The 25803-nt window shown below is 44.9% G+C and overlaps 1 protein-coding gene across 1 annotated transcript in view; it reads right to left on the reverse strand.

Moving 5' to 3' along the window:
- The window catches only part of MED24 (mediator complex subunit 24), a 217865-nt gene that overhangs the window by 129585 nt on the left and 62477 nt on the right, over positions 1 to 25803 (reverse strand). The window contains exons 5-7 of the mRNA XM_082271510.1: positions 25655 to 25728; positions 16920 to 17143; positions 11762 to 11873 (exon numbers count right to left, since the gene is read on the reverse strand). Coding sequence (XP_082127636.1) covers positions 11762 to 11873; positions 16920 to 17143; positions 25655 to 25728 — 410 coding nt within the window. The remainder of the gene's footprint in view (positions 1 to 11761; positions 11874 to 16919; positions 17144 to 25654; positions 25729 to 25803) is intronic.

Here is a 25803-nt window from a genome sequence, read left to right on the forward strand (position 1 = left end):
TTCGTTATCGTCTGGCGACATAGACCTACGTCGCCAGACACTCCCCTTTCTCGGCGGCGCGCGAGCGCCGCCGGAGGCTCGCTCCCGCTGTATTCAGTCACAGCGGGAGTCGGGCCAGGGGAGGAGCGGCAGTGATCACCGCCGCTTTTCCCCGATTGTCGGGGAATCGAGTGTGGAGATCCGTCAGCATAGCTGAACCTGCGATCTGTACCTGTGTTACCTCCCCCCACACACGTTAGTAAGCACCAGGCATACATTAACCCCTTGATCACCAATAAAAATTAACCGCTTCCCTGCCAGTGTCATTTTTACAGTAACAGTGCATATTTATAGCATTGATTACTGTAGTAGTGTCACTGGTACCCCCAAAAGTGTCAAAAATGTCAGTCAAGGGTCCGATCTGTCCGCCGCAATGTCGCAGTCCTGCAAAAAAAAAAAAAAATTCGCAGATCGCTGCCATTACTCGTTAAAAAAAAAAACACCAAAAATGACAGAAATCTTTCCCTTAATTAGTAAACGCAATAACTTTTGCGCAAACCAATCAAAATACGCTTATTGCGATTTTTTTTTTACCAAAAATATGTAGCAGAAAACAAATTGGCCAAAAATGATAAAAAAAATTCGATTTTTACATTTTTTTGGGGGGGGGAATTTCATATAAAAAAAATGTGAAAAATAGTTATTTTTTCAAACTTGTCGCTCTTTTTTTGTTTATAGCGCAAAAAGTAAAAATCGCACAGGTGATCAAATACCACCAAAAGAAAGCTCTGTTTGTGGGGAAAAAAGGACGTAAATTTCCTTCAGTTAAAGTCACACAGCGCCGAATCGCAAAAAGTGGCCTGGACGTAAGACAGCAAAATCCTCCGGTGGTTAAAGTGGTTAGAGTGGAACTTCACTCTCTCAATCAGCATGGGCTATTTTTAATCCTTATGCTGCAAGCATTAGTAAATCGATAGGAAAGTAGAAAGTATATCATATTTACTTGTTATAAACTTTTTTTTTTGTTTACATTTCTTCAGCTACTTGCTGGTTTCTATGCCTAGGCAAATGATGTCATGCATCCCAGGAGTCTTCAGGAGAGGCGAAAGGGATTTCAACTCTGCCTATGACTAAGCTAAGAGCAGATGGATTCCAGGAAGTAAATGATACATGAATCATTTGCCCTTACTCAAGATAGCCACGACCAGAAATACTAAGAGGTGTTTTTCAAAATTATTTCTCAGCAAAATAAAGCATGGAGACCTGAATGGATTGGGGAGATTTATTTGAATAATACAAATTAATTAAATAGTATTTTTGGTTTGTGGTGCTTAGATGCAGTGCAGTTTCACTTTAACCTCTTCCCGACCACCCGCCGCCTATTTACTGCGGCAGTGCGGTCCTCCTGCGCAAACTGACGTAGACCTACATCGGTCGCGCACCTGCAGCTAGGGGGCGAGCGTGCGCCACAGCGGGGACTCCGATGCACGGGGCAGGCGGCTCTGATTGCCGTCTGACACCTGCGATCGCTCCCTGCTGAGAGAGAACGGTCAGCTGTTGTAAACACAGCTGACCGTTCTTCTCCCTGGAATGATCACAGAGTGCCTGTGATCCTTCTATATAGGAAGACAGGTCTCTGATCATTTCACAAGCCACGCCCCCCCCCAAAGTTAGAATCACTCCCCTAGGCTCACATTTAACCCATTGATCACCCAGTGTTAACCCCTTCCCTGCCAGTGTCATTATTACAGTAACAGTGCATATTTTTAGCACTGATTACTGTAGTAATGTCACTGGTCCCCCCAAAAGTGTAAAAAAATGTCAGTTAGGGGTCCGATCTGTCCGCCGCTAAAAATCGCAGATCGCCGCCATTACTAGTAAAAAAAAAAAAAAAAAGACATAAATCTTTCCTGTAGTTAGTAGACGCGAAAACTTTTGCGCAAACCAATCAAAATACACTTAGTGATTTTTTTTACCAAAAATATGTAGCAGAAAACAAATTGGCCTAAAATGTTAAAAAGTTATGATTTTTACATTTTTTTTTTTTTTTTGAGACTGTTATATAGCAGAAAGTAAAATAATATTTGTTTATTTGTTTAAGGACAGTGAGTGTGGTAATCGTATTTCACAGTATACTGGCTGATTATCATCCAAAAGATTATATCCCTTTCTGGGAACAGCTTGTTCTGACCCACTGATAACACAGGGGTCAGAACGTGAGGTGAGCGGCCAATTCTATGTGGTGGAGGATTTTTGATTTCTGAAGCTTCACTCTCAAGCACCAGCACTTTCTGGCTTTTGTAGTCCACATCTTGACATTTTTGCACAAAGACTCCTTTTTAGCACTGGACTTTCATATATTTAATTTTATATATATTTGAGATTTTGGGATTTTTTTAATATTATAAATGTTTTTTTTTTTTTTTTTTTTTTATATATTATCTTGTGCGATTTTAAGGCCCCATGCACACAGGACATATTTGCAGCTGCTGTTAGCAGCGTCAGACGTTTTTTTTTGCAGCTGCAGAACGCCCATCCATGTTATTCTATGGCCTCATGCACACATAGAGCTTTTAGGAGCTCCAAGTGGCATAGGCGTTTAATAGCTGCAAAAAAAACCCAGGAACTGTGCATTCTGGAGCTGCAGCGTCAAGCTGTAAAAACGTCTTGACGCTGCTAAAGGCTGAATAACGTTGGTTAACGTGCGTTAAGCCACATTATACGTTTTTTTTTCTTCCATTCAAAATCAATGGTTCCCTATGGGAGCCTATTGATTTGAATGGAAGGCGCACCGCAAGTCAGATCAGGATGATCCGACTTGCGCTGTGAGAATCTTTAGGGGGAACTCCACGCCAAAATGGGGAAAAAAAACGGTGTGGGGTTCCCCCCCAGGTTCCAAACCATACCGGGTCTGGTATGTAATTTGAGGGTAGCCCCAAGCCGAAAAAACGGCCCAGGAAAGGGGAGGGGACGAGCGAGCGGCCCCACCCCCGTGGACCATACCAGGCCACACGCCCTCAACATGGGGGGTGTGGGGGCTTTGGGGCAGGGGGGGCTCTGCACCCCCCCACCCCAAAGCACTTTGCCCCCATGTTGATGAGGACAAGGGCCTCTTCCCGACAACCCTGGCCGGTGGTTGTGGGGGTCTGCGGGCAGGGGGCTCATCGGAATCTGGAAGCCCCCTTTAACAAGGGGGCCCCCCAGATCCCGGACCCCCTCCCTATGTGAATGGGTATGGGGTACATTGTACCCCATACCCATTCACCCCATAAAAGGCAGTGTATGTAAAAAAATGACAGGAGACGTTTTGAAAAGTTTATTAAAAATCTTCATCCGGTCTTCTCTGCTCTGGTCTTCTCCTCTCCACTCTTCTAGTCTTCTGCTCTTTTGCCTCCTCTGGTCGTCTTCTTCCTCCGGTCCTCCTCCAACGCTGTCCCGGTGACTATGCCGGTCTCTGCAGCTTATTATATAGCCATTAGGGGCGTGGCCTCCCGGGGACGTCACCGAGAGGACCCGCCCCCTTATTCCACCGACGACCAGTAGGCCACGCCCCTAATGGCCATATAATAAGCGGCAGAGACCGGAGACCGGCATAATCACCAGGACAGCGTTGATTGAGGACCGGAGGAAGAAGACCAGAGGAGCAAGAAGACCAGAGGAGGAAGAAGACCAGAGGAGGAAGAAGACCAGAGGAGGAAGAAGACCAGAGGAGGAAGAAGACCAGAGGAGGCAAAAGAGCAGAAGGGCAAAAGAGCAGAAGAGCGGAGAGGAGAAGACCAGAAGAGCAGAGAGGAGAAGACCAGAGCGGAGAAGACCGGATGAAGATTTTTAATAAACTTTTTAATACAATGTACCCCATACCCATTCACATAGGGAGGGGGTCCGGGATCTGGGGGCCCCCTTGTTAAAGGGGGCTTCCAGATTCCGATGAGCCCCCTGCCCGCAGACCCCCACAACCACCGGCCAGGGTTGTCGGGAAGAGGCCCTTTTCCTCAACATGGGGGCAAGGTGCTTTGGGGTGGGGGGGGTGCAGAGCCCCCCCTGCCCCAAAGAACCCACACCCCCCATGTTGAGGGCGTGTGGCCTGGTATGGTCCAGGGGGGTGGGGCCGCTTGCTCGTCCCCTCCCCTTTCCTGGGCTGCATGCTCGGATAAGGGTTTGGTATGGATTTTCGGCATGGGGCTACCCTCAAATTCCATACCAGACCCGGAGGGCCTGGTTTGGAACTTGGGGGGGAACCCCACGCCATTTTTTTCCCCCATTTTGGCATGGAGTTCCCCCTCAAGATTTTCACAGCCTGATCCGACTTGCGGTGCGACTCCAATTCAATTTAATAGGCTCCCATAGGGAACCATTGATTTTGAATGGAGACAGAAAAAATGCTGCTAAAAGCGACGTGGCCAATAACGCAAATGGAAAAAGCTACTAAAAGCACGTTTTTACAGCTGCTTTTTCCTGGCGTTAGAAGTGGCTCTGCAGCTCGTTTTTTCTGACGCCCCGTGTGCATGAGGGCTAAAGAACAATATTTTTTATGCACGATTTATATTCATACGAATTATGATTTTGTATTTCTATGTATGGCACTTCCTTACTTTATTTGCACTTACTAATGTTGCACATTTAACATTCATTTATTTTTAAGTGGCGCTGCACTGCTCTTTACTATTGATATTAGATGTGCAGTGGAGGCATTTATAGTGCTAGCAACCGCTTGATTTCACTTGACACTTAATATTAAATTTCTGCACTTTAATTAGCACTAGCACATTACTTTTAGAAACATAGAAACATAGAATGTGTCGGCAGATAAGAACCATTTGGCCCATCTAGTCTGCCCAATATATCTGAATCCTATGAATAGTCCCTGGCCCTATCTTGTATGAAGGATAGCCTTATGCCTATCCCATGCATGCTTAAACTCCTTCACTGTATTTGCAGCTACCACTTCCGCAGGAAGGTTATTCCATGCATCCACTACTCTCTCAGTAAAGTAATACTTCCTCATATTACTTTTAAACCTTTGCCCCTCTAATTTAAAACTGTGTCCTCTTGTGGTAGTTTTTCTTCTTTTAAATATGCTCTCCTCCTTTACAGAGTTGATTCCCTTTATGTATTTAAAAGTTTCTATCATATCCCCTCTGTCTCTTCTTTCTTCCAAGCTATACATGTTAAGGTCCTTTAACCTTTCCCGGTAAGTTTTTTCCTGCAATCCATGTACTAGTTTAGTAGCTCTTCTCTGAACTCTCTCTAGAGTATCTATATCCTTCTGGAGATATGGCCTCCAGTACTGCGCACAATACTCCAAGTGAGGTCTCACCAGTGTTCTGTACAGCAGCATAAGCACACTGGTGAGACCTCACTTGGAGTATTTTACTCTTTTTATTTTAAATTAATTGTGATTTCACGGCACAATAATTTCAGTTTAAATATCCATTGTGTTGCGCTGATTTTACTCTCATATCTAGTAAATCAAGTCAAGTGGTTAAGATAGTAAATGGTCCCTTTTACTTTGCTAAACCTCTACTTAAAGCTTCTCCATATGGTTTCCAAACTGGTAAGCAATCTATAAATGCTTCCATTTGCGGAGTTTTGTGGGTAGCCCAATAAAGGTCAGCTACAAAAGAGGAAGATTTCCTTGAAAAGGTGTCCTGCGGTGACGTTGAACCCTCGGTGGTGTCATCAGCGTGGTGGACCAAGGGCTAGTTCACACCACATGCAGTCCAGTGCATTTTTTCTGCATCAAAAACGCATGGAAAGTAGGTTATATGGTTTTCAATGGCATAGTTCACACCAGTGCTTGCAGATTCAGAAAAAAAGTAGAGCATGCTACATTTTTCCTGTACTGGAACGCTGTAAAATGCATCACAAATGCACTGGAATGCACCAGAACGCACCGAAACACACTGGAGCACACATCCTTATTTAAGGTTAAGGAAAAAAAAAAAAAAGGAGGGGGAAAAATGCTCTGGACTGTATCAAAAACACACCAAAAACGCATCAAAACTGCACTGGAACACATCAAAAACACGCACACAGAAAAGCATCTGGAACGCATCCGGACTGCGTTTTCTATGGCGTGAATTGGCCTTACAGCCCTGTACACACAGGCTGAATGCCAGTTGACATCGGCCCGTTCAATAAAAACCGGCTGACATTCAGCCCTTGTGTATGGCAGGTGGGCCGGCTTCGGTCAAACGAGCATGCTGGAAAACCAGCAGCCGACCAGATCTCGATCAGTGCTCTCAGCCAATACCGCTTCCAATGCTCATTTTTGTGTACAGGATCCTTTCATATTGTTTAATTAAAGGGTTACATTGATTACTAGAGGAGTGGCGCAGTGTTTCCCTTCCCCCTCTTTTGTCTTCACACAGGTGGACACCGCCTTTTCACAGCTGCATGCCTTCGGGTCCTTTCACACAAGCGATCCGATCAGATCCACCTGTCAGTATTTTAGGCGGAGCTGACTGGATCCTCCATGCGTCCCTATAGGGCATCGGGGGGCAGCGAAGACATGTCCGCTGACACCTGCTGCCATCCGCATCCGATCCTGTTCGTGAAATCCGGACAGATGGAAACTCAGGGGATCGGACGAGAGCGGACAGGCAGTCCTCTCTCATCCGATTCCCCCATAGAGATGCATGGGGCTCCGACACCTCCCACACAGTGCCGAGAGGGAACTGTCACCTTCCTGCTCAGCGGTGATCTGTGTATCGATCCCCTACTGAGCAGCACGGATCCACCTACGGAGGTGGACCGTGTGAAAGAAGCCTTAATAGTTTTTCTGTCTAGCTCAGGGCTACCCACGATCATTATTTCTTGACATTTACTTTGTATCTTATTGGTTCTGATTTCTCGTAGTACTGCCCCAAGAGGAAATATTTAACTACTTCAATAAAGGGCACTTTTACCCCCTTCCTGCCCAGGCCAATTTTTAAGCTTTCAGCACTGTCGCATTATGAATGACAACTGCATATTCATGCGACACTGAACCCATATGAAATGTTTTATCTTTTTTCCCCACAAATATAGCTTTCTTTTGGTGGCATCTGATCACCACTGGCTTATTTATTTTATGCGCTACAAATAAAAAGGACCGGAAATTTTGAAAAAAAAAAAAAAAAAAAAAAAACCTTTTCTCTGTTTTTGTTATAACATTTTGTAAATAAGTACGTTTTCCCTTTCACTGAGGCAGCACTTATGGGCACTGATTAGGTGGCACTGATGAGGAGGCGCTAATATGCAGCACTGATGGGCACTGATGGGCAATAAAGGGCACGGATGGGCGGTACTGATAGAGGGCACTGATAGGCAGCACTGACAGGCATTACTGATGGGCACTGATTGGCATCCTTTATGGGTACAGGTGAGCATCACTGGTGGGGCACAGATGGACATCACTGGTGGGCATCGCTGATCGGTCTGCACTGATAATCAATGCGCTGATTATCAGCGCAGACCCCCCGCCAGGAGAGCCGCTGATCGGCTCTCCTCTACCCGCGCCTTGTCAGCGCAAACTAAGGAAAGCCGATACACGGCACTGTGATCAGCTGCGATAGGACCCAGCTGATCACATGGTAAAGAGCCTACCTCAGACTGAGTGTTCTTTTTTCGCGTTTAGGTTTTCATGTCGTTTATGAATGTGTACCCAAGCTGATGGTTCTGGATCAGACAATGGGTTTAACTCGTTAAATTATAACAATCTTTTTTTATCACAATATTTTTGTTTTTTGATAAAAGTTGAATACCAGTCTTATGATTGGAAATCATGAACCTTTTTTCAAATAAAATATGTTTAACAGCTTAGTAAGTGGAGATTCATCAATTGATCTAATCAGTTACCCAGAACCTAGTTAAAGCCCACCTCCGGGATGCTTTCAAATGTATCCATGCAGTGCTATGCAATTCTGTGGCATAGGGAGGAAAGGAAAAGTGCAAATATTTACTTCGTTCCTCACTACCCTGGCAACTGGGAGTTCTCCTCTGCTGTCCAACACTCTAGTACAGGGATCCTCAAACTACGGCCCTCCAGCTGTTGCAGAACTACACATCCGATGAGGCATTGTAAAACTCTGACATTCACAGACCTGACTAGGCATGATGGGAATTGTAGTTCCTAAACAACTAGAGGGCCATAGTTTGAAGACCCCCTGATAAAGAATGTGGGTGGTCCCTCGCTGTTCTTACATACAGGACTGCAGGTTGGGGGATTTTAAAGATAGACCTTAAAAGTATAACTAAATGCAAAACTTTTATTTTTTAGTTTTGGAGAGGAATTAGAACACGTCAGTTTATATTGCTGTCAGTGGCCCCATAAAGGAGATACATCCTCTCCATTTGTCCTGCTTACCTTTGTAATTGAAAGTGAAAGTAAAAGAAAATCTAAAAATTTGGTTTGTCCCAGAAAAGTAATACAGTAGAGGGGAAAATATTCCAATGGGGATACTAGTTCTGATGATCTGGGGGGTCCCCAAGCTATTCCCTTAATTTGCAAGGATTTCCTCTCACTTCCTGTTTGGCTAAAGGACAGGAAGTTAGGGGAAATCTCAGCAATAGGACACAGATAGGGGAAAAAAAAAAAAATCTGACAGGGGGTATAACCCTCCCTTGCGCTATCAAAAATGAAAAACGGAATTTTTGTAAAATCTTACCTGTAAAATTCCTTTCTCTGAGTCCTCCGACAGTCGCCACCATCTTCATATTCGTCACAATGGGGGTATTCGACTTTGCTCCGTAGGAGCTACTCCTACGGAGCAAAGTCGAATACCCCATTGTGACGAATATGAAGATGGCGGTGACTGTCGGAGGACGTAAGAGAAAACTGAATTTTTGTAAAATCTTACCTGTAAAATTCCTTTCTCTGAGTCCTCCGACAGTCGCCGCCATCTTCATATTCGTCACAATGGGGTATTAGACTTTGCTCCGTAGGAGTAGCTCCTACGGAGCAAAGTCTAATACCCCCATTGTGACGAATATGAAGATGGCGGCGACTGTCGGAGGACGTAAGAGAAAAAAAAGGTTTTGCATATGGTTCTACTTTAATAGGAGAGCTGTCAATTTAAAGTGGACCTTTATCCTTTCGCTAAATTGCACATCAGCAAGAATCTCTGCATGCTTGTGTGAAATCATCCAATACGGTTTTAATTAGGTTATTCCTTGCCTTTTTGTTTCTCCACTTCCCAGAAGGCAGCAGTGAACAGATGCCCCCTGAAAAGGCACAGTCACTAGTGCCCCCAGAGGAGTCTTGTTCTAAACTGCAAGATCTCTTCGGCTCCATGTACACGGGACGTTGTTAAAAGTCCCTTTGAATGTTGGAATTTTTAGGACGTCCGTTAGGTCGCGTTTGCACCCGCGTTTAGCGGGCGTTTGCGTTTAGAACCGTTCCTAAAGGTCAAAAAAATGATTCCCCTTTAAAATGGAAAAACGCGAACGCTAATCGCGGGTCATCGCGTTAGGTCGCGTTTGTGCGTTTGAAATGCCGGGAAACACACATTCGAATGCAAATAATTGCGTTCTAAAAAAAGTCCCTGAACGCAACTGCCTGCAAATGACTGTAAACGACCTGGTGTACATGGACAGATAAGATAAAACGTAGGTGGGTTCAGGGGCTTCTGAAAAACGCCCAACTGCTCCTAAACGGCCATTTCCAACGTCCCGTGTACATGGAGCCTTAGTGTTGTCCTACTGCACATGTACTAGATCTCCTGCGGCACCCCCTTTGTCTCCGCCCCCACCTTGGCTCAGCAGTCGGAAGCAGAGAGGACGAAGGAACTCCTCCACCAGATTCTGCGCTTCCCAACCACCCAGTGAACGGCAGTTGTGGGGACGAAAAATTCCTTGTTGATTTCAGAGGAGAATGGTTCGAGATGATAGCAAGGCAACAGTAACTCAAATAACAACTCGTTACAACCAAGGTATGCAGAATACCAGATATGAACCTTGAAGCAGATGGGCTACAGCAGCAGAAGACCACACTGGGTGCCACCCCGGTCAGCTAAGAACAGGAAACTGAGGCTACAATTCTAACAGGCTAACCCAATTTGGACAATAGAAGATTGGAAAAAATGTTGCCTGGTCTGATGTGTCTTGATTTCAGCTGCCATGTTCAGATGGTAGGGTCAGAATTTTTTTTTCCTTTTCTTTCTTTCTTTAGTTTAGAGTATGGAATTTGATATTGTGATATTGAGATTGTGTCTTACTGTTTTTTCTTTTGTGATTGTAAAAAACTTAATAAAAAGAGATTAGATAAAAAAAAGAATTTAGGGTAAACAACATGAAAGCATGGATCCATCCTTGTAGCAACAGTTCAGGCTGCTGCTGGTGTAATGACGTGGGAGATAATTTCTTGGCACACTTTGGGCCCCTTAGTGCCAATTGAGTATTGTTTAAATGCCACGGGCTACCCGAGTATGGTTGCTGACCATGTCCATCCCTTCATGACTACAGTGTCCCCATCTTCTGATGGCTCCTTCCAGCAGGACAATGCACCATGTCACAAACCCCAAATCATCTCACCACTGGTTTCTTGAACATGACAATGAGGTCACTGTACTCCAATGACCTCCACAGGCACCAGATCTCAATCCAATAGGGCACCTTTGGGATGTGGTGGAATGGGAGATTTGCATCATGGATGTGCAGCCGACAAATCTGTAGCAATTGCGTGATACTGTCATGTCAATATGGACCAACAACTCTGAGGAATGTTTCCAACACCTTGTTGAATCTATGCCACGAAGAATTAAAGAGGAAGTAAACCTTAAGGCAGAATTTGCACCTATAGGTATTGTAATTATGTCCTAAACATTTACCGTTTAGAAGATCTTTACATTACATACACCTATGCCGTGAATGACGACTCCCCCACGCCTGCATGGGAAAGACATCATCACGGCTCCGGCCTGTCACACAACCGGAGTCCGCGGACCCAAAAGGAAGACCAGGAGAAGATGGGTGCTGCCTACAGCAATTACATCGCATCGCTGGAGGGCTTAATTTCAGGTAGGTGTCACATAATGTGCTAGTATGCGATGCATACTAGCACATAATGCCTTTTTATTGCAGGTCCTTAAAAAAAAAAATATAGCGCTTTACAACCGCTTTAAGGCAGCTCTAAAGGCAAAAGGGGGGGTCTAACCCTACACTAGTATGGTGTACCTAATAAAGTGGCAGGTGAGTACGTATGGGTTTGTTTTCCCAATTTACTGCAGTGTGGGTGTGTTTTGTATATTCACTTCAGTCCCTGCCCTGCTTACAAGCTAAGATCCCTAAATCTTCATCAATAGATCGAGGCTTTTGACGGTCTTTTTTTTTCTATAGGATAATTGGATTCTTGGATTCTACCTTAAAAGTTATCCATTGGAAAAAATTGAAAAGGCACTCTAACATTCAGTAAAATAAGTGTCCGCACTAAGCCGGTGCTTGAATGTAACTCTACCTACTAATAGGGCATGAAAATATTAATGGGAAATGAATGGGAAATTGGAAGTAGTGTCACTGTGAAGAAGCTGGTTCTTTCAGTTCTTCCTGCCCTGCCCTCTATAGGTGGGACCCCAGAACTCCTCCTGCATCCTCCCTCATAGGTAGTTTATGTAAATGTTCTTTAACCTCTACACTAAACGAGTCAAAGCAATGGCTCTGCTTTTATTAGGTTCATGTCAAAGTTAAACGGACTCCAACTATAAAAAGATGAAAAGCTTTTGGACTAACAGTCACAACAATGTATAGAAAGACCCTCAAATAAAACCATACATGCTGTGGGTAAGTAAAGCAGACAAGACCGTACCTCCTGATTAACGACACACAATCTTCTGCCTGGCTTTGTAGCTGAATGCTGGGAAGGAGACTTATACAATCGGCCAGTTGCAGCAATGACTGCTCCACGGATGCCCAGGAGGCTACAAGTAGAAAAGACAAAAATAACAAGGTCTGACATAACTGCCAGCTAGAGAGTATCAACCAATGCAAGTGCCACAATCAGAACGACACGGCTGATCTGATACAGATACAAGGGATCCATTAGGCTTGATTCTTACAGGCTACTTAGCTTGAGAAGGAGAAGCTATCAAAGAAATTAATGCTGCAGACCTCATATATCCACAGGGGACCTGGAGGAAGCCAAGCTGAAAATACCTTTAACCGCGCGTAGGCTCCTATTCTATAGACTGGGCCTGCACAGCTAGGAAAAAAAAAAAAAAGCCTGTTTACAAACCTTTAAATTCTAAATGCCTAAGGCTACATGTACACTGGTCAACCCTAAACGTAACTCTCCTGGCAGCAGAAAAACGCTAAATCACGACAAAAACGCGGTATGGCTTTTTTGCCTCGATTTCGACAGGTTCGCGTTTTTTGCCAAAACGTTCTGCTCCTTAACGCGATTTTTCTTTGTTCAGGAGAGGGACGTGTAACTGCCCCTAAACTCTGCTGCTCCTAAACTCTGATAAAAGCCTATGTGTGCATGGACACAATGGGGTTTTTGACCTACCGTAAAATACATTTCTCTTTTGTTCATTGACGGACACAGCTCCTGATTCCTCTTAACCACTGGGTTATACTGCCCCCTACAGAAGTAGGACACTAGGCAGGAAAAAGCTTTGACTACGCACGCCTATGGGGCAGTCCCAGGGGGTATACTCCCATTCTCAGATATAGGTACTCAGTTTTGCTACAAGCATTACAAGCAGTGTCAGAAGAATGCCAACTCCACAATGGGGTGGGTACTGCGTCCGTCAATGAACATCAGAGAAGTGGATTTTACGGTAAGTCAAAAATCCCATTTTCTCTTTCTTTCATTGACGGACACAGCTTCTGATATTCATAACCATTGGGACATCCAAAGCAGTGTTAAAGCGTAACTCCACTTTTGTTGAGAAAAAAAAAAAACATTCCCCTCTGTGTACATTGCAGGGATTTTAACAAACTTTGTTGCAGATTCCTACCTTTTGTTATTCTGAAGAAATCATTGTTTATTCCTCTGTGCCAAGTGGGTCAAATAGGAGTGGTTTCATAATTATCTATCAGCTGTGGCAGCTGCAGAACTCTAATGAGGAAAGCTGCCGGGCCTGCATCCCTTTAGACGTGTTCCTATTAGGAATATCTCACCAAAAATGACAAATTTTGTTGCAGGGATGCCTGAAATCTGACTTGTATCTTAGGCAGACTTCTGGGAAAATCAGTGAGCCAATCACACAAGCAGAAAATTATGTTTCTGGGGTGTGGTCAGTATACATTCTATGTACAGAACAGCTCCAGGTAGCCATATTGCATTGCATTTTCAGAAAATTACAACAGCTGCAGATTTAAAAGGAAAGGTCATTTTTAAAACATTCAATCACAATATGATTTGTGTCGCATTTGTATACGCTATATTGTTTTTTCTTTATCCCGCCTATCCGTGACTTTGACAAAAGCGCATGTGCGCAAAACATGTCATCATGGCAACTTGTTCCTGTGTGCCTTCCAAACTGGTCCTGACTTCCGATTCCGTAATTTCCGGTTTGTCGTTTCTGGTCCAGGCGATTTCACTCCGCTCTACATTGCAGGAGGTGTTCCCTACTGAACACCGGCTGGTCCGGCGTTCCCTCAGGCGTTACCATCCAGCTGGGACTCTCTCCACACCATCGCGGTTACCGGACCCCTCACCCAGCGGCTCTGCCAGTTGTGCACTGTTTACCACCAGCGGCCTCAGCCTGGATAGGCTACCGGTTTGGAACTTTTTATTGATCAATATACAGGTCTTTCTCAATAAACGTGACTTTCTCTTATGGACTGTTCTCCTAGTTTCCATTTTACTAACCGTGGTTAGCGCTGCTTTCTATCCTTTTTGGTTTTTATTTGCCGATTTTGTTCCCCAATGAAAGTGGAGTTACGCTTTAAACATGAGGGGTGGGAAAACATCAGAAAATGAAAAAATTGCCAGGACCTGAGATCCCAGCAAGGAACTAGGTCCTGACTCTTGACTAGGAGTGCCTATAGCTGAGAGTGGGTGTATATCTCTTGGGACTGCCCATAGGCGTAGTCAAGGTTTTTTTCTGCCTAGTGTCCCAACCCCTGTAGGGGGCAGTATAACCCAATGCTTAAGAAGAATCAGGAGCTGTGTCAGTCAATGAACAAATGAGAAATAGGCTTTTATTAAGTTGAGTTCAGGGACTTTGGCAAAAAAAAAAAAATGCCAAAAGCTCCTAAATTCCCGTTTAGGAGCAGCAGTGCACATAAGGCCTAAAAAAAAAAAAAAAAAAAAAAAAAAAATGGAGGTGTTGCCAGTTGCAAACAATTTGACTGCAGCCGTTTTTTCTAGCTCAGGTAAACAAGGTAACATAATTTAGATTACAAGATGTTTGTAAGGTAATCTTGGGTAGGCTGTGCTCTGCAGCAGTGCCTAAACTAAAAAGCATATCTACTTCTTCTATTTTTTTTTTTTATAAACAAGGTAGGGAGGAGGTAAATTCCATCTTTTTTTTTTTTTTTTTTTGCTGGCACTGTCCGTAACTTTTTGTCTGATAGACATAACAGGAAATGGGAGGAAATCCTCTTTTAGACAGCTGTCATCACAACAAGTGTCCACATTGGAACACAAAGGGGATTTGTTCTATTCTATTTGTCCTAGTAACAATTGTCACCGAGACTGAAGTGAAAGAAGATCCATAATCCTGAGTAGGAATAGAGAGTTACGCATGTTTCACGCGGCCTTCAGCTTGTATAAGAGCAGTCTGCACCGCAAGCTCGGATAAAACATTTGCAAAGCTTTCAGTAAGTTTTGTTGAAGCTTTTGAAATACCATTCTGATCCAGTTTGTAAATGCTGAACACAGATCCTAATAGGATTGCTGATTGCCACTTCAAAACAAGCTGCTAGCAAGCTTCAGCACTTCTTAAAAGCTTGTTGACAGTCTGCTGAAACCTGCTAGCGGCTTGCTTAAAGAGGAAGTAAACCCTCCTCTGACACTTGTACCTATAGGTAAGCCTATGATAAGGCTTACCTATAGGTACTGTAAATATCTCCTAAACATGTACCGTTTAGGAGATATTTACCTTACATGCATCCAGTGACGTCACTGGCGCATGCGCTCTGAAGGAACGGCCGCTGGTGCCGTTCCTTCAGAGGCCTGTGCCGTGACCGTCGGCTCCCGCGCGCGTGCGCGGGAGTGATGTCACCGCGGCTCCGGGCAATCAGACAGCTCATTATGTGTTTCTCTTTCAGGTTGAAAGAAAAAAAAAAAAATTTTGAATGGGTTTACAACCTCTTTAAAATGAAAATCGACACACCTATTAGGATCTGTGTTCAACCTTTAGAAACTGGAGATAAATGGTACCATAAAAGCTCCATCAAAGCTTTCTGAAAGGTCTGCAAATGCTTTGTCAAAGCTTGCGGTTTATACTGTTTATATAAAACCTGAAGCCCATGTATAGATCTTCCTTCACTACAGTCTCAGTGACAATTGTTACCAGGACAGAAATTATAGAATAAATCCCCCATGCAAGAATGAAAATTTGACATGGTTGCTAAACCTTCCCCACTCTATTTAAAACAAAAAAACCAAGATGTTAACTGGAAATACACTGGAGTCCCCGTTCACACCGAATCAGAATTTAAAACTGTGTGCCTTCACTTGAAATCGCACAATTTCAAAGCCAAACATCAGTGCGACTTAGCTGACATCTGTGCAACTTCATGCACAGATGTCTATGCAAGTTGCACCTGAAATTGCCAAAAATGAGTGCAGGAACTTCGGCGTTGCACCAATTTGAACAGTTCCATTGCCCACAATATGGCGAGACTTGTCATGTGATTTGGACCTGTTAAATCGCATAACAAGCCACACTGGTGCGAATGGGGGCTGAAGGCTCCACTCAACTGTCTTGTTTGGTCACACAATTTAAACTTTGGTCGCTTTTGTTGAGATCCAGTTTTGGATTTAGCAGGGATGGTGGTATAAGAGTACCAGTCCTAGACTACTCTACTACGGATGAAGGCAATGGAAAAGGTTTTACCAACAAGCTAGACAAAAGGAAAATGGCACGTCTTACAGTACCAGTACCAACAAGGCACAAAAATTAAGCCAAGCCATAGCTCCTAAATTCCTAGTCTCCCAAAACACTTTGGCTATCCTTATGGTCAATCGTGTGTTCGCCCCTCCTATTAGAATGCTCCTTGCAATGTAGAACACCTGATTGCCTGTTTCTTCAAAAATAGCCAATTTAGAATATCAGTGCTGTTCAAAAAATGATAGTTTTGTACTTACCGTAAAATCCATTTTTTGGAGGTCACTGAGAGACAAAAATTCAGGTACAGTTGAGTTACACTGCCTTCTACAGGAGGACTGGATACCGGCAAACAAATTATAAACCAGCCTCTACTGTAACCCCTCTACTCAGCATGACTCAGTTTTGTAGTAAAGCAGTACTAACTAAGGGCATGAAGAAAAACACAGATGGGTGGGACCTATCGTCCCTCAATGGACTCCAAGAAATGGATATTGTGGTAGGTACAACAATGCCATTTTCTTTTTCATCAATTGAAGGAGGACATTATATATATATATAAAGTAGAATAACTCAAGCAGCAGTGCAGCATGGAATCTTGACTGTAGTCAATGGAAGAAGAAAACCAAAAACTGGTTTGACTTTTCTCGGCAGATCTTCCTAAGACACTAGCAAAAAACTGGAGGTATTCTGGGTAGATAGGAAGCTTCACTAGGGGCTGGCTCAAGGTTTCTTTTTTTGCCAGTGTCCAATACTCTTGTTAGGCACTAGTATAACCAGGTTATATCTGAATTCCTGTACCCCTCAATGGAGCAGAATGAAATAAGAATTCCAGCTGCAAACCTAATTGGTTGCTAAAGTAAACAGCTTCACAATACACTTCCTAAAGACGAAAAAGCCACATGCATAAAAGATCAGTGTAGTGAAGTAACAGCATTACTAGAATGGTCCTCCCAAGCTTACTTGGTTCCTCCAGTTTGGCAATATGGATGAGTGCGCGGTTCTTAGTGCTGCCAAGGATGGACTCCAGTCTCTTCAGGCACATGGACAGCTGACATTCCCCTGTCACTGGATCTAGGATTTCCTTCATTTTTTCCACGTAGTATAAAGAACATCTTAGAAGCCAATTCAAAGCATTCATCAGGGCCCGACACAGGCTGATGCACTCTTCTGCTTTACCATGGCAGCTAGATAGATAAATAGGCAAAACTCAGTACTCATGAATTTAATCAACTGGGAAACGTATATAAAACTAATGCACAGCCATAACCCTTAGTAATTATATGAAATTTAGATAAAAAAAGTGAGGAAAGAAAAAGCGGGACTATACCGGCATCAAAAATGAAGGGATGCAAACAAATCTTCACACTTTCATTAAAAAATACAACTTTATTGATAAATTAAAACGACAAAAAAATGGATTTTTGTAAGATCTTACCGTAAAATCCTTTTCTCTTAGCTCATTGACAGACGTAGTCCTCGGTGATACACCACCTTCGGGTTATGTTGCCTCCACAGGAGCAGGACTAGACAGGAAATTAAAAAGCTCTGGCCACACCCTAGGGGCAGTCCCAGAGGGTATATCCTCTCTCTGCCTCAGCAAATCAGTTATGTGAAAAAGCAGTCTTTAGAGATTTAACCCAACCCAACTCAAAAAAAAACAGAGGGGCGGGGACTACGTCTGTCAATGAGCTAAGAGAAAAGGATTTTACGGTAAGATCTTACAAAAATCCATTTTTCTCTAGCGCTCATTGACAGACGTAGTCCTCGGTGATACACCACCTTCGGGACGTCCCAGAGCAGTATCACAACTGAGGGGTGGGAAAATGAAATCAAATCCCAATCTAGAAGGCCCAACCGGTGCCAACTAGAAGTTTACAATGCTCATCCTTAATGATGAGACTCAACAAAAAAGAGAAAAAAATTTTTTTTTTTTTTTTTTCAAACAGAAAAAACCCTCGAGGTAGACCACCGGTCTCCTCAAATTGCGGCCTGCAAAACCTTGCGGCCAAATGAGGCATCCGCCGATGCCGTCACATCAATTTTATAGAATTTTGTAAAGGTATGTACCGACGACCAGGTGGCCGCCTTACATACCTGGACCACTGACGCCTGATGGCGAAAGGCCCAGGAAGTACTGAGCGCTCGAGTGGAGTGCGCCCTAACAGGGAACGGAGGACTCTGACCCTTAATAGAATAAGCCTGTACCACCGTTTGTCTAATCCATTTGGCAATGGTCGCGGCAGATGCAGGCAAACCCTTTCTGGGGCCATCCGTGATCACAAAAAGTGAATCCGTCTTACGGAATGATTCCGTAGCTTTCAGGTATACCCTGATTGCCCGAACCACATCTAAGGAATGCAACGCATGTTCCCGATGATGCTTGGGCTGAGGACACAAGGAAGGTAGTACAATATCTTCATTCAGATGAAAATCTGAAACCACCTTAGGAAGAAAGGATGGCTTAGGATGAAGTACTACCTTATCCCTATGAATCACTAGGTATGGGGACTGGCATGATAATGCAGCCAGTTCTGACACCCTGCGAGCAGAAGTAATAGCCACCAAGAAGGCCACCTTCTGGGATAAAGTAAGCAAGGGAATCTCCCTGATGTTTTCAAAGGGAGGTTTTTGTAGAACCGACAAAACCAAATTAAGATCCCAGGGCGGTAAGGGCGCGCGGACTGGAGGAGCCAGGTGCCGCACCCCCTGGATGAAATTCCGCACCAAGGACTTGGTAGCTAAAGGTTTCTGAAAGAAGATTGCTAATGCTGAAACTTGACCCTTGATGGTGCTCAAGGCTAGCTTCTGCTCAACCCCTTGTTGCAAAAAGGCCAATATTCGAGTCACCGAATAGGTACGTGGAGGAAATCCTAAAGATTCGCACCACGCAATATAAGTCTTCCATGTGTGATAATAGACCTTGCTGGAAGTCGCTTTCCTTGCTTTAATAAGGGTAGGAATGACTGAAGTAGACAAACCTCTGTCCTTCAGTACTTGGGTCTCAATGGCCAGGCCATTAAACCCAGCGACTGTAAAGCATGATGGTAAATTGGTCCTTGAGACCACAGACACTCCCTGAGACGAAGTTCCCACGGAACGTCTGCGACTAGCATGTCCAAGTCGGCCAGGCCGGCTTGACGAGGCCAGCCTAGAATTTCTAGGACCACTGGCGCTGATAGAATCTGAACCAGGAGTCCCTAGAGGTATCTGGCCCTAACCATCCGAGAAAGTCTGGTCGTTTTCTGTTCCCACACATTTATCAGATACCTGATTGTTATCAGGAAGGGTGATCTTTTCTGGTTGAACCTCAGGGACCGAAGTCACCCGACTAGAGGCTACTTGGCCTACCTGGTCAAGCAGATCAGATTCCTGTGAGGTATAGGGACTAATCTTAGGAAAAGGTAAAGGAAAAGATCTATTCAGGGAACGGTAACTACCGCTTCCTGTAGTACTTAAATGTTGGAAGGGAAGAATCGCACCGGTAGTAGTGGTTGATGCTCGATCTAATGTCCTGAATACCGGTGAAAACGTCCCCCCACCCTGAAACCGGGTGGGGGCGCACCTTCAGGCTGTGTACTCCTTTGCTTCGGGTTTGGCTGGGTTGGTCCTCTGCTTGTCCGACCAGCCCTTCTTGAACCCTCCTGGAGGAGTCTTGCCTTTCCCGCTAGTACCAGCCGGGCGCCCTTTATGGGCGGTAAAGAAAGGTCCTCGCTTGTTGCGAGGTCCCTTAGCTTTTGCAGCCTGTGGCAAAAAAGTGCTCTTGCCCCCAGTGGCATCCTTAATGATTTCATCTAGGTTGGCCCCAAATAGATGATTCCCCTGAAAAGGGAGATTTGTCAAGGTCTTCTTGGAACCTAGGTCAGCTGACCAGCATTTTAACCACAGCACACGTCTGAGGATCACCGCTGTCTTAGATGCATGCCCTAATAAGGGAGTAGTGTCCAAGGCTGCGTCACAGATAAACTGTAGCCCTTGTATAATCCGTTCCATCAAATCAGATGTCTCCTGGGGAATATCCTTTCCCCTAAGGTCTTGGCGTACCATTTTCGCCCATTCCGTAAGTGTCTGGGAAACTAGACCAATAACAATTACTGGTCTAAATGCTGACCCTATCAGAGAGAAGATGGTGCGGGACTCTGCTTCCATCTTTCGATCCACCGGATCCTTAAAGGACGAAGTGTCCTCCACTGGGATAACCGTGGCTTTATTCAGCCTGGAAATAGGTGGATCCACCACTGGTGGTACCGTCAATTTCTTAATGATGGATTCCTCAAACGGATAGCGTCTAGCAATACGCTTAGAAATAGTAAAGGTACGTTTAGAATGCTCCCATTCTCCTTTAATCTGATTACCGAAACATTTGGGTACAGGAAAAACCTTCACCGTTTTGATGGGCTTATTAGTACCAAAAGGAAACTCTGTTTCAGTTGCCTCTGCCGGTAAAGCCTCAAGTTTTAAGGTTTCCTGCACTGCCACAACTAGTGCGTCCACCAATGCTTCTTCCTGAATTATAGCAGGAGAAGAAGCGTCCTCCTCACTGTCTGAGGGGGCTTTACCTGGGATAACAGCCCTTGCAGAGGGACCTGCAACTGCAGTGACCATCTCTGAATCTGAGTCAGAGGTGTCAGATAATATAGGGGTAGGCGGGGGTCGCTTCCTTGACCCCCGTCCCTGACAGGCTGCCTCCACCCGAGCCACCAAAGACTCCAAAACTGCTGTAAATGCCTCTACACTCTGTGCACCGGCGGGTCCCGTGGCCCCCTCGAGGGAAACAGGTGGGGGAATATGTGTGGCAGGGTCCATGATAATTCCAGTCACTTCCTGGATAATATAATTCAAAAATAAAAAACTTTTTTTTTTTTTTTTTCAGACCCCCAGCGCCACAAAAAGCCCCTTAGTGTTACCTGCTAGGGATCCCTATCGATCGAGAGAGAGAGAGATAGACCCCCAGGCTCACCACTTGATGCTCAGAGTTAAACTGCAACAGGTTACAGCGCTGTCTTGACAAACAGGAAGTCTTTTGGCTGGCTGCCCAGGAAGAAAGGAGGCGGCTCCGCCCCTCTGCACGCCTTCCGGCGCCTCCCCAAGCTCCACGAGGTGTTTGGATCACCTCAAACATGGCCGCCCCCATGCTGGAGACACGAGGCTACGCCAAAATGGCGGCTCGTGCGATCCAGCAAAAAAAATGGCGGCGGCCTGTACTGAATAGCGGTGTGCTGCAGGGCACACAACACTCTCTCTGCATGGGGATTTGGCGTGGTTGGCGGTACCGGCCCTGGCGGACCGCATGGCCATTCGGGAGGCTTGCTAATAGCTGGAGATCTGATTAGGAAGGCAGTCTACATGTCCGTGGCTTCTGACTGGTAGGTAGCTTATTCTTATCACCGTAAGATTCCCAGAATGCCACAGATTACATCTTTTTAACATGTATACAATTAGATTGTTAGCTCCCAAACCAAGCCTCCTGGCTTTTTGCACATAAAATCACACTCAAAGTAGGAGGATCTGTGTCATATATAGGATAGAGAGGGACTCTATCTTACCATACAGAGAGGGGCCCGCGTTCACCACAAGACCCGTCAGGGGAAAAGGGGGAACATACTACTCACCATACCGGAACCAGGCGGGCACCAACTCCTGACAGTACCCCTCTCCACCGGGGCGGGAGGGCTGTCGACCGATATGGACGCCGTGACTCATGGTCTTTGGCGTTTCAGCGAGACGTTTAACTCGCGGGGTCAGTCCTTTAATGGGACTTTGTCGGGGCCGACCCAGCGCGGAGCTATGGCCTGCACGCGCTCGTAGGCTGAACTGGGGTGACCACCGGATCTCAACATCCAGCCCGTCGCCCAGTTCAGCTTTCTTGCTTGAAGATCTCACAGGAACACTGGAGAAAAAAAGCTGTCTAAAAAATCCTTTAAGAAAAAATTCTTGCCAGGACCTAAGATCCCAGCAAGGTATCTAGGTCCTTACTCCTAACTAGACAGAAAATAACTGATTTGCTGAGGCAGAGAGAGAGAGGTTATACCCTCTGGGACTGCCCCTAGGGTGTGGCCAGAGCTTTTTAATTTCCTGTCTAGTCCTGCTCCTGTGGAGGCAACATAACCCGAAGGTGGTGTATCACCGAGGACTACGTCTGTCAATGAGCGCTAGAGAAACCATGACACCACGTTTTACATAAACATATAGATAAAAATTAGATGCATAGCTTCCACCTCAGGTGGCTAGTACAGAATACCAAATTGTTGCAGGATGTAAATATAAGTGCCGTCTTGAGGTCCCTGGTAAGCCATTTTTTGCTATATGAAATTTACTTTTTCCTGAGTGGAAACAAAACAACGTCACTTAACCACCCTTCCTAACCAGACCAATTTTCAGCTTTCAGTGCTCTCATATTTTAAATGACATTTCGTCATGCAACACTGTACCCATATGAACATTTTTGTCCTTTTTTTCCCCCACACAAATAGAGCTTTCTTTTGGTGGCATTTAATCATCACTGAGTTTTTATTTTTTGTACTATAAATGAAAACCCCGAAAATTTTGTAAACATTTTACAAATTTAGTGATTTTTCATAAATTTTGGCCAAAAGTTATACTGCTACATATCTTTGGTAAAAAATAACCCAAATAAGTATATATTATTTGGTGTTTGTGATGTTTATAGAGTCTACAAGCTATGGTGCCAATCATTGAAAATTGATCACACCTGATGTACTGACAGCCTCGCTCATTTCTTGAGACACTAAAGCCCCGTACTCACGTAGCGATTGTCGGCCGTAAATATTCGTCCGCCGAACGATCGGCCGATTGTCGGCTTGTTAGTATGCTTCCGACAACCGACAGCGACTTTTCGGCCGAACAGAATCGGGTGTGCAGACTACAAAATTTTTGTTGGCCGTCACCAGAACGGCCGATTGTTCGCCAGTCAGTACAGAATTTGGCCGACAAACAGCCGATTAGCAAGACTGGGCATGCTCAGAGAAGAAAAAAACACACGGAAAGTTAACCATCACATGACATCACTTCTGCAGTCGGCTGTTGTTGGCCGACAAAATTTGTGTGCAGTCTTTAGCACTTTTCAGCCTACAGGACAGCACCGGACAAAAGACGGCCGATCGTTCGGCCGACATTCGGTATGTGTGTACGGGGCTTAAGGCCCCTTTTACACATTCCGGTCCGTCGGCGGACTTAGTTTATCTCAGCGGGGGATCGATCCGCTGTAATCTATGGGGGAATCGGATGAGAACGGACCGTCTGTCTGTTCTCATCCGATCCCACCCGCTGGACAGGTGGGAAATAGGGTTTCCATCCGTCCAGATTTGACGGATCGAATCGGATGTCAGCGGAGATGTCTCCACTGACATCCGATGCCCGATAGAGATGCATGGGGCATCCATTCAGATACACCAAAAAAACAAGACAGGCGAATCTAAATTGTCCGCCTTGGCCCCTTTCACACATACAGTTCAATCAGACCCGCCTGCCAGTTTTTCAGGCGGACCTGATCGGATGCCCCATGCACCCCTATGGGGCAGCGGATGTCAGCGGAGACATCTTCGCTGACATCCGCTCCTATCCGATCCAATACTGTCCGTCAAATCCGGACGGATGGAAACCCTATTTTCCATCCATCTGGCGGATCGGATGGGATCGGATAAGAACGGACCGGTGGTTCGTTCTCATCCGATTCCTCCATAGAGGACAGTGGGGATCTGACAGCTCCGTCTCCGCACACAGAGCGGTGACGGAGCTGTCATCTGCCTGCTCAGCGGGGATCGGCGGATCGATTCCCCGCTGAGCAGAACGGAATCTGTTGGCGGAACGGAACGGACAGGTGTGAAAGGACCCATACAAGCCAGGAAAGTACAAATACCCCCCAAATTACCCCTTTGAGAGGCATGGTGAGTTTTTTGAAGTTGTCATTTTTTCCCACAATTCTTTGGAAAATTAAGATTTTTTTTTTTGTAAAGTCAGAAGGCTTTTTTCATCTTAATGCATTCTATACATTAGGATAAAAAAGCCTTTTGTGTGTAACAGCCGCTCCAGCACCCCCTAAAACTTTCCTGAGCCCATCTCTTTTCAGCAAAGTCCACGAGTTCCTCAGCTGCCTGGGACTCTCCCTCCTGATTTTCTGAGACACAGCAGCGGCGCCATTGGCACCAGCTGCTGTCAAAGTCAGTTACCCAATCAGGAGAGAAAGGGGGCAGGGGCAAATGGCAGCTCTGTGTCTGAATGGACACACTAAGCTGCAGCTCGGCTCGGGTGCCCTCATAGCAAGCTTGATGTGGGGGCACTCGACAGAAGGGACGGGCCAGAAGCAGCAATGAGGGACCGGGGAAGAGAAGCATCCGGGCTGCTCTGTACAAAACCACTTCACAGAACAGGTAAGTATAACATGTTTGTCATTTAAATAAAATCCCCAAAAAACACAGAACTTTACAAATCACTTTAAAGTTCACAGTTCTTTGCTTTCCTTGCGTTTACTTAAAAAAATATATATATTAAAACAGCAGTCTAGGACTGGATCAATCTCAGGAGACTAACTAATGGGCCCAAATATTGATATATTGTTGTATACATTGTAAAATCTACACAACTTTACATGACTAACCCCTGTCTTAAAGCAGAGCTCCACCCAAAAGGGGTCGTTCTGCTTTAAACACCCCCCGCTCTTCTAATTGACAGGTACCCGCTCCCACTTCCCGCTGGACCGCCTAGGCCAGTGATGGTGAACATGGGCACCCCAAATGTTTTGAGACTACATTTCCCATGATGCTCATGCACTCTGCAGTGTAGTTGAGCATCATGGGAAATTTCCAAAACATCTGGGGTGCCAAGGTTCGCCATCACTGGCCTAGGCGATCTGAGCGGATGTTCTCCTCGCCCCTTCACTCCCTCCAATCTTCTGGGACACGTCACAGGTCCCTGAAGATTGCTCTTTTATTAAGGAGACGCAGCTTAACTAGCGAATGCGCAGCGTGTACCCACACTTTTAATGCTGGCTCCGGGGAGAGGCGTGGGATAGAACAGAGGGTTCAGGCGGCCACATCACTGCATGCTGGGGCAGGCGAGTGGCCGTTTATTAAAAGTCAGCAGCTATACTTTTTGTAAATGTAAAATTTTCCTGAGAAAGCCATATTCAAGGCGAAACACGTTGAGAGGACTACACCAAGCATTTTTCTTTGGTGCAAATAAAGTTTTGGATGATATAAGAAAATCATCTATCATAGCTTTGTATAATTTAAAGATTATTTTAACATATTGATATGATTTTATGGATTGTTGAAACATGTGAATAAACTTTACATTTTATTACAAGTATGTATATCCTTCTTGATTGGCATCCATAAAATCCCATTACTTTGGTTTTGTTTTCTTGCGATATTGTAAAAGGGATGTGATGCCTACCGATTCCTCCTCTAGTTCACATTATCCCACTTTACGTTATACAATTACTTATTTTCTATAACTAAAAGAAATTCAATAGAAATGTACATCTATCCTTAAAATTGAAGAATGAGTACCATTAAAGTATTGTCAAATGACTGCTGGGTGGGACATTCTTCGTTTTGGGTGGATGTCATATGACTGCTGCGGCTCGATCGGTCAAAGCCTGTGTCCACCAAAAACTTTGCCTATAGTTCCACTTTAGGTTTCAAAACTACTACAAAATATGACAACACACACAATACCTTAGATTGTCACAGAACATGTCCATGATTTCCAGTAAGGCCTGGACGCAAAGGTCTCTGGAGAAGTCATCAAACTGGAGAGAAAATAGAGCGGTTAGAATATAAACACATATCTACATACGCATCTACTCTGGTATTGTTATTCTGTA

Source organism: Pelophylax lessonae (assembly GCF_965119305.1).
Source record: "Pelophylax lessonae genome assembly, chromosome: 11".
Classification (NCBI taxonomy): Eukaryota; Metazoa; Chordata; class Amphibia; order Anura; family Ranidae; genus Pelophylax; species Pelophylax lessonae.